Here is a 10130-nt window from a genome sequence, read left to right as displayed (position 1 = left end):
ATCGAGGGCTATAAGTTCAAGCTTTGAAACATTGAAAAATCTCGCTCTAGTGTTCTTATTTTCGCGTTCAAAGTAACCGGAAATTTTTCCTCTACCCGGAAATAAGCAAACTTAAATCAAGCATAATCATACCACATTAAACTAACCTCATAACTCACAAAACTAACATAAAACTCACACACCCTTATTACAACACATCTTCCTCAAGAACCACAAATTTACATCCATAAATCCAAGCTTAAAGTTGGCTAGAAATTAATGGAGAAGAGTTTGAGAACTTACCCTTGAAGAACTCTCTCTCTCCCTTGAAAACCTTTGAACTCCTCTAAGATTTGTTAATGGCTTGGAACTAGAAAGTATAAGGAAATTTAAGAGGAATATTTCTACATTTCAAACTTTACTAAAACATAAAAAGAGAGGGTTTAGAGTTTCCTTACCCTTGGAGGAATGCTTGACTAGTCTCCTCCTAGACCCTTTGATCTCTTTCTTCTTCTTCTATGGTTTGCTAGTGGCTCAAGATTGGAAGAGTGTTGGAGAGTGGGAGAAAATATTTGAGAGGAAATGGAGAGTGTGTGGCCGGATTTTTTGAGTGGGGAAAAAGCTAGGAGAAAAAAAATGAAGCTTATCCTATGTTGGTTCCTTTTATAGGCAACTTGGAAATTATTTTTTTTAACACCAATTCCACTCCATCATTCAACCAAATTTTTGGTTCAAATCCCCCTTTCTTGGCCGGTTTTGGAAGGAGAAAAGAAGAAGCAACTTTGCCATTAATTCCCCTTCAACCACTAACATCACATCACCTTAACATAAAGTCCTCTAGCACACTCCACTAGCCAAATGCTTGGCTCTATTTTTTCATGCATGGCCGGCCAAGTGGACGAAGAGAGAGAAAAAAATCTCACCTACCCCATTGTACTCTTGTCCACTTTCTTAAGTTTCCCTTTGAAACTGATAAAAATTATACTGACTATAAGAGAGTAACTTAGCTGACAGGAATTCGTTTCCATTTCTGACGGTTCCTTTTTCGACTGCTTATTTACAGTTAAATGTTAAATCCTTGACTGCTTTGGATATCACATTAAATTCTTATTCGTGTAATATCTTGAACTGTTTACAGTCTTGAAATTAATTCTAGACTGAACAAATTCTAAATTTAACTTTCCTGCGTTAATTTTCGGAAATGACGTTGTTTCTGACGGTGTCAACTCCCGAGTTCACATTGTACCCTTCTACTATGGGTATTTATCTTCTGACTTTAACCTAGCTGTCTGGCAATTAAGGATTTTCTCTTCTTTTAAAATGTCAGTGCGTTTTTTTTTATACGCTGCTAACATCATGTTGTGTTTGGAGATTCTTGAAATTAAGATTCTCAAACTATACTTGTACTGAAAATTATTCCGCCTTAAAGTACGGTGAGAATTTATCGATCGAATTTACTTGATCGAAAACATGAACTTAACATGAAATCTGCTACAGAATTTAGGAATACATATATTAATTCCATAAATCCTTCAGTCACATAATATTTATCTAAGAAAATCCTTAGCTTAAATACATAAATTGTATTATTTAAGGTCTGGAATTTTCTCAGTCATTACAGGGGACACATGTTTCCATCAAGAAAATAGAAGGGGACATATGTCACTGCCTAAATGGATGATTAGAATTACTTTAATTGGAAGTCATGCAGAAAATTATGCACATAAGTTTGATGAGGATTTTTTGTTTTTTTTTTTGGCGACATCAATGAAATTGCTTGGCTTGAAACTTTTCTTAAAAAAGGAAAACAATGGAACAAGTTATTTTACTTTATAAGTGAGAACAATTAGTTTTAATTATTAGATTAATTTTTTAACAGTTAAATTTATATAGATCTATATTAAAAATTTATAATATGTCATAAAAAACTATTTTTACAACATATCTGATCGTTGAAAAATTAACCTAATAGTAAAAAGATAGTTCCTATTAGTGGAGCAAAAGAACTTGCTCCCCCATGAAAAAAGCCAAAGAAAAATAAAATAAAAAAATATGAACTGAAAGTATTAGACCATTGTTTTGATCCTTTTTTAAAAAAATATATACGCAAGACTACTATTTTGATTACAATATGACAATGTGATATCTCACAAGATAAAATTTATAATCATATCTGATAGCTGTAATGTTTTCTTGCTTGTATTTTACGCAGGAACAATCAGCAAAGTCATGAAGAGGACATTTGGTTCATGGATTAGAACCATGAGATTAGAACCATTTTTTATTTACTTGTATTTTTTGTGAGAGAAAATACTGTAGCGAATCACGAACTATAATTCGAATCAAGGGACGAATCCCCCACCTAAACAACCCAGAAGAAAACTTTCCACGAAAGTGGGACAGTTACAAATATTATTTTTACAATATGCAGACCTTGGTCGACTCAAAGACTTGAAAAATTTTGGGCACTTTTAGTTCTTGAAATGCTAGCAAAACTGTCAAAGTGTAGGAAGTTGCCTTGCATTTGCCAAATCTAATCCGGGTTTAGACCATCAATTGGTGGAATCACAATTCTGTTAATTAATCTGAACATCGTCATTTTTCTTGCTTTTTCTTACGTTCAATTGCTTTTTCTTTCTTGTCAAAACGCGTAATGCTTAACATACGAATAACCTGGAACCTATCATAATGGCATGTATCACCTTTTAATCAGACGGTGAGATTACACTTCTCTTTCAATACTAATAATTACTTGTTTATTTTGGATGTCATGGGAAAAATTAAAAGATTGAAGTAGAACGTTTTCCTAACAGTACTATTAATGCTTGACTTAAAACTTAAAAAATGAGTTGAGAATTGTCTATTATTTAATCCAAAAAGACTACTCTGTGGAAAAAGTGGGCCTATGGATTATTGACTTAAGAAACAAAAGAAGTTACCCCCATGGATGTTGCATTTGCTAAATGTATCACTCTTCTTTTCCTTTTCGTATTTCTCTCAGGAGGAACTGTCAGTTTTTGCTCCACAATTAAGAAATCTGACAGTCTACTCTGCATTGAAAGTGAGAAACAAGCGCTTTTGAGTTTCAAGCAAGACCTTGTGGATATTTTCGACTCTCTCTCGTCTTGGATTGCCGAAGCAGAGGACTGCTGCAGATGGACTGGAATTGTTTGCGACAACATAACTGGCCATATTAACGAGCTTCATCTCACAACTGGCAGCCTACGAGGCAAGATAAATCCTTCTTTGCTTAATTTGACACATTTGACTCACCTAGAACTGAACTCCTTTAATGCAAATGGGGCTCAAATTCCAAAATTTCTAAGTTCTCTTGTGCACTTAAGATATCTTGACCTCACGAATGCAAATTTTAGTGGAATGATTCCTCAACAACTTGGGAATCTCTCAAATTTGTACCACCTTAGTCTTGGATATTATTTATCAAGTCCAAAGGAGTTATATGCTAATAATCTTGAGTGGCTTTGTGGTCTTTCTTCACTAGAATTTCTAGATTTGTCGTTTGTGAATCTGAGTAAAGCATCTGACCATTGGTTGCTAGCAATTAACAAGCTCCCTTCTTTGTTAGAGTTACATTTATCCCACAGTGAACTTAGCCATATCCATCGTCTACCAGCTCGTGTTAATTTTACATCCCTTGAAGTTCTTGATATTTCAGGAAACAATTTCAATTCTGTCCTACCTGATTGGATTTTCAGTCTAAGCAATCTTATCCGTCTTGATCTATACGATAGCAACTTTATAGGCCCATTTCCCAATGGTTCTTGGATCTTGAACTCTCTCACACATCTTGCTGCTGGACATAATTATCTCAGTAATTCTACCATTCCCAGCTACCTTTATGGCTTTCCCAGTCTCGAATACCTCGACCTCTCTAACAATAACTTGCAAGGTGTTTTATCAAGTGCCATTGGAAACCTGACGTCTATCAGTAGTCTTCACTTGTCAAATAACTCTTTGAAAGGGGAACTTCCTGTAGTGACCAAGAAAAAAATCCCATAATTTTAATAATATAATTCATGTATTCAAGTCAAGGATTTTCCGGGAAAATCATTATACTATGTACATTTTGTGATTGAAGGATTTAGGGAATTAACATCTGCATTCCTAAATTCTGTAGCAGATTTCACGTTAAGTTCACATTTTTCCGATCAAGTAAATTCGATCGATAAATTCTCACCGTACTTTAAAACGGAAGAATTTCCAGTATAGATACAGTTAGAGAATCTTAATTTTAAGAATCTCCCAGCACAGTACAACCTAGCATCCAGAACCCGTATACAGGAGAAAATAACTGTCAGTATGAGTTTGGACAGTTTTAATGAGTAAGTTAAGGGAATGGACAAAAGTACAAGGTGTAGGTTAGTGTGTGTGATTTGATGAGATGTGATGAGAGAGGTGAATAGGACTAATGATTAGTTTTTTTTTCTCCTTTTTCTCTTCACTTGGCCGGCCATCCTTAGGAAGTTATATCCAAAAATTTTGGTTATATGTTGAGTGTGTTAGAAGGCTACAAGTTAAACAATTTCAATTCTGTCCTACCTGATTGGATTTTCAGTCTAAGCAATCTTATCCGTCTTGATCTATACGATAGCAACTTTATAGGCCCATTTCCCAATGGTTCTTGGATCTTGAACTCTCTCACACATCTTGCTGCTGGACATAATTATCTCAGTAATTCTACCATTCCCAGCTACCTTTATGGCTTTCCCAGTCTCGAATACCTCGACCTCTCTAACAATAACTTGCAAGGTGTTTTATCAAGTGCCATTGGAAACCTGACGTCTATCAGTAGTCTTCACTTGTCAAATAACTCTTTGAAAGGGGAACTTCCAATGTCTACAAGAAACCTTTGCAATTTGCAAACGTTAGATATTTCTTATAACCAACTGAATGGATCTTTCCCAGAGAGCCTTGCTTCTCTTTCCAATTTAACGAGGCTTGATATTGCTTCTAATCAATTGGAAGGTGTGGTAACCGAAGCACACTTTGTTAATCTCACACGTTTGAGCGCATTTTCTGCTTCTGGAAACTCATTAATTTTAAGAGTAAGTCCAGATTGGATTCCTCCCTTTCATCTGAGATTACTACTAATGGGATCTTGGAACTTGGGTCCCCAATTTCCAACGCGGCTCAAGTCACAGAAGGACATTCAGACTGTCAAACTAGCCAGCACAGGAATTTCAGGCATTGTTCCCAGTTGGTTTTGGAATCTATCTGTTTCTTTTTCTTACGTTAACTTATGTAATAACCAACTCTATGGGGAACTTCCTGTTCAGCTCCCAACTTCTGCCTTCTCCGTAATATATTTGTGTTCCAACAAGTTCAATGGTACGATACCTCGTAACTCATTGCACAGCTGGCAGCTTGATCTTTCCAACAATTCCTTGTCTGGAGACATTTCTGAAGCTCTATGTCATCCAAAGGTTGAGAATGATCTCTTTAGTCCATTGACAATTCTTAATCTTGGAGATAACCTTTTATCAGGAAATATTCCCGACTGTTGGGCGAATTGGCCATCGTTGCTGGGGATAAACATGGGTAATAATAATCTAACTGGGAAAATTCCAAGCTCTATGGGATCTCTACAAAGGTTGCAGTTATTGTACCTTCGCAATAATAGTCTCTCCGGAGAAATACCTTCATTTCTTATTAACTGTACGGCATTGGAGAATCTTGACCTTAGTCTAAATGAGTTTGTTGGAGGCATACCAAAGTTTTTTGGAGTTGGCCTTTCAAATCTTAAGATTCTTAATCTTCGTTCGAACAAGTTGAATGGCCAAATTCCACTTGAGCTGTGTCGCCTTACTGGGCTTCAAGTTTTGGATGCTGCTATCAACAATTTATCCGGAACTATACCGATTTGTTTCAACAATTTCAGTGCCATGGTCACTAAAAATCATTCACGCCGTCACTCTTTCATCGCTTTTGGTGACTTCTTTGGCATCCCCTCGGAGAAGGCATATGTGGTGATGAAAGGGAGAGAAGACATGTACGCCGAAATCGTCTCACTGGTGACTAGCCTGGACCTCTCGAGTAACAAGTTATCGGGAGAGATTCCAAAGCAACTCACAAGTCTCCAAGGATTGATATCTTTAAATCTGTCAGGAAACCATTTGAGAGGCAACATCCCGAATGAGATTGGGAATATGGGATCAATCATATCTCTTGATATCTCGAGGAACCTGCTGTCCGGCAAAATCCCTCAAAGCATGGCAAATTTGAATTTCTTGAGCAACTTCAATGTATCTTTCAACAACTTATCGGGCGAAATTCCACTGAGCACTCAACTACAGAGCTTCAATGCTTCTAGCTTTATTGGCAACCAACTCTGTGGACTTCCACTCCCCAATAAATGCAGAGCAGACCATAACACATCAGTTGAGGATACGGAAGATGAAGAAGGCGACAAAGATGAAGAAGAGTACTGGTTCCGTTTGGGCGTTGCGGTCGGATTTTCAGTGGGCTTCTTGGGTGTCATTTCTCCCTTGGTCTTCTACAGATTCTATAGACGTGCTTACTATTGGTTTTTCCAAGAGTACTTGTGGTACAAGATTTTGGATTGCTATATCAAATTCAAACGCGTGGTAAGGATTTAATATTCTTAATTATCTTTTTATAGCATGTATTTTCTTCCCCTTAATTATCTTTGTTCTTCTGCTTGTATTGCGGATAAGAGTAGTGCTTTTCATTTACTTTCTATCTTATTTATTGAATGTCATTCATATTGAATTAATATATGTCCGTGTGTTGTGTCTAGTTTTACCGTATGGACTGAGAATGGGAAATTATCCTACGCATGGAAAGTAGTAAAAACCGGGGATCATTGTCGTCGGATTTGCTGTCGGCGTCCATTTCTTCTCTACCTATCCTGGAGACACTTTTAGTTTTGCTTTGGCAGTTCTGAATACTTGCTTCTTTGCAGCCTTCATAGTGGATATTGTTATTGTATTGTAAAACTGCATTTACCTTTTTCTTTTTGTTTTCTCATTATGTGAAATAAAATAAGAAGGTACTATGTAAAAGATTTCTTGGAATGATATGTATTATGTAAGGTTAGTTTTACGATTATCCTTTGTTTCAACGGATACATTAAAATCTCAGCACGTGTAGACATCTTTTGAATAATACGGATAACCATGTATTTTAAAACCCCTTATTTTTTAAATACTAAAACTTTCTCAAATTTATTTCCACCAGTACAAGGAATTTAATCCTTCAGGTAATCAACAAGTACCAAGTACTTGTAATTCCATTTAAATTCTAAAGCATCCTAGAACTTGAAGTTCATAGGAGAAGACTAGAAGTCAAACACCAGTAACTGGAATGCTCTCTAATAGTACCGGACATAAAGTCTAACATGTGTGCTAAGCCAATATACACCCCGCATGAGTTCTGAGTCTTGCCCCCAAGGATACGATCTCCATATCTTACTCTTCAGGCAATCAAGCACACTAAGTATCTAATTGCTCATCAGGTCAGTGTTCAAGAGCGAATTGCTTATCAGAACAGTGTCACGAGCTCTACATGTTTATACACTATGCTTGAGTTTATTTCTAATTCGAGACGTATTTTCTTTTCTGAAATTCCACTTCTGTAAACTATGATTCGCGAATATCAAGTTTTTCGGAAGGTTTTTCACATATATATGATTACTCCACATATATTTATTCATAGACTTTTCAAAATTCTTCTTAAAATCACTTATCAAGAAAAATTGAATTCTTCACCAAAAGGAAGAATTCCTTGAAACACTTTTAAAAAGGATCAGAAATACATTCTCATTCTTAAACATGGTTATAACTGGAGAAGTATGAAAAATTTTGGCTTAAAACTGATTTTCAAACATTTTTAGGCGGTTTTAGTTGCCACCGGTTAACCGCTAGCAGCAAAGTGCAACTCCACCGGCTGGCCGGTGGAGTGCATACTGGTCACCCAGTGCGAGCGACCGGAGCTGTTCCACAAGCTGGAACAACTTGCTGCTTCAGCAAGAAACTTTGCCCAAAACCTGCATTTTTGAATCACCTTCACCAATAACTCATGGAAAGTAATTTTATACATATCCAGTATACCAAATCAAGGGTTTGTGAACTAAAATCCTCAAGTAATTCAACATACTTCTCCATAAACCAAATTTAAGGAGAAGAAGAAAACCCCTACCTCAAAAATAGCTCCTTCTTCAAAATTTCTTGAGGGCTTAGCATCTCGACGTCGTCCTCAACATTTTGAATCATGTAGTGTCAACTTCCACCGCCGGAAACGGCGGCTCACGGCGTGGGCGTTGCCGGAGCTCCGGTGAGCTATCGGGCATGATGGATTTTTTTACATGCAATTTGGATGTCATCTCGTTCTCCTCTCCGTTTTGAATTCATAAAAACAAAATCACTCAATTCTGATCAAGAACAAGTGAGATATGGAATTTTGACATTGAAGAAAAAATTTGGAAAAGAAGAGAGAGAGAGTTCGGGTAGAAGAGAGAGCCCCACGAGAGTGGAGGTCTTTGTAAAAATAACTCAATAGAAAAGTTTTATTAGTAAAATAACTTTTTAAAAAATTTTATTTGTAAAATGACCACTTTTTACAAAGAATAATTAGGTGGTCTTTCTTCATAAAAAATGAAGAAGGTCATTTTGTGACGACCCTAACTTTTGGTCATCATCCAATGCTCATACTTACCATTTCTTAACCTCTATGACGACCCTAATTATAACTTCTTAAAATTTCAAGCCATTTTTTTTCATTCTTACCATGTACGTTAAAATGCTATAGCAATCTGACAACATTCTGTTACATTAGTCATCAAAATACATAAAACACTATTTTAGTTTACATATAAAGTTTAGCAGCGTTTCCAAAACACATGATGCGTCCACAACCCACTTGCCTACATTCCGCTGCTACACCCTCTCTGCATGCCCAGCATCAAGTTTCAGGGAGCCGGTGCCTTACCCGTGCTTCCTACAACACGAACAAACTTAATGAGCTTTTGCTCAGCAAGTATCAATAGGTCATAACAGATGCAATAATTATACAGACCCATATATGCATTCATGTCATATAGCCTAGTACAGAATTCTAAACGACTTTCGTTCTGTGTTTCTCATTCTTTTCATTCTTGTTTACGGATAGCATATCGTTATATGGAATGGTTTCCGTGTTTCATTTGCTTGTCTTTTACTTCTTAGGGGCCCTGTCCTATTGTACCATAGCGCGCATAACCAGTGAGGAGTGGGGTAGCTAACCAATCTAACTCAGTCACGGGTTACATATCTTTCATAGTCTCATAATAACCTTTCCTTCAAAGGCTGGTACAAACAAAACATTTAGTCTCTTACCGTTTATAAATTTTCTCATTAAAACGGTAACTTTAGTTAAATCTTGTGAATTTGTGCATTATTGAGCATTTTATCATGAGATTAACTTTTCGTTAAAGTTTAACATTTCATTTCTCTTAGTTTGATCTCGACTTAACATCGATACATACTTTTTACAGAATAAAGTTCTACGATTACATAAGTCTTGTAGATACTTACCTAACATAGTATCTAACATTCACATTGTATCTAACATTCAAAATTCTACTATATGCACAGTCTTTGTGCAACATAGAAAAGTAAGCTTGTTCGTGATATAGCCACAGAAAAACTATTGTACTTACCAAAGTTTCGCTAACAACGCGTCCTTTGTCTCCCTTGACGCTTTCCAACTTCAACCGTTAATCGGCCCTATTGCATAAATTTTTCAATCGTTAGATTCAGAATCTAAGATCAATAATTACATTGAAATTTGCTTCAGAAAAGTCTACAATCCTTATGTTTGGTACTCAACCTCAAACCATTTCCTATCTCAAGGATTTGCACTAAAATCGTGCAAATTACTCAGTCATGGGCCTAATTTTCAATTTTGATCCAAAACTGTGAATTCTCGATGTGTTCGGTTTCTACCATCACCGATTATCGAAACATCTTTCTTTTCACACTTTAATCCCATATTCCTCTTGAAATCCAATTTTAGTTCAAATTACTCAAACTAAATTTTGGCAGAGTTTCGCCTTATTTTTCTCGTTCCCGAGTTTTTAATAACTCGTTCTACTTCTGATTTCGGTACCTAGAGTCAAGATTTACATTCCTAAA

General features: G+C 36.2%; 2 protein-coding genes across 2 annotated transcripts; both read left to right on the top strand.

The window, feature by feature from the left end:
* Window positions 1–2922: 2922 nt before the first annotated feature.
* On the top strand, window positions 2923–3999 carry LOC21402642 (receptor-like protein EIX2). The gene has a single exon (XM_010089201.1). The coding sequence runs from the start codon at window positions 2923–2925 to the stop codon at window positions 3997–3999; it is 1077 nt and encodes a 358-aa protein (XP_010087503.1).
* Window positions 4000–4487: 488 nt separating this feature from the next.
* LOC21402641 (receptor-like protein EIX1) lies at window positions 4488–6596 on the top strand. The gene has a single exon (XM_010089200.1). It carries the CDS (start codon window positions 4488–4490, stop codon window positions 6594–6596), a length of 2109 nt encoding a protein of 702 aa, XP_010087502.1.
* The last annotated feature ends 3534 nt before the right edge of the window (window positions 6597–10130 follow it).

Source organism: Morus notabilis, unplaced genomic scaffold (genome assembly GCF_000414095.1).
Source record: "Morus notabilis unplaced genomic scaffold, ASM41409v2 Scaffold201, whole genome shotgun sequence".
Lineage (NCBI taxonomy): Eukaryota > Viridiplantae > Streptophyta > Magnoliopsida > Rosales > Moraceae > Morus > Morus notabilis.
Note: the sequence above shows the minus strand (reverse complement) of the source record. Positions and strands in the feature narration are given on the sequence as shown.

Coding starts and splice junctions, on each gene's coding strand:
- LOC21402641 (XM_010089200.1), top strand. CDS start 4,488: ATGTTGAGTGTGTTAGAAGGCTACAAGTTAAACAATTTCAATTCTGTC.
- LOC21402642 (XM_010089201.1), top strand. CDS start 2,923: ATGGATGTTGCATTTGCTAAATGTATCACTCTTCTTTTCCTTTTCGTA.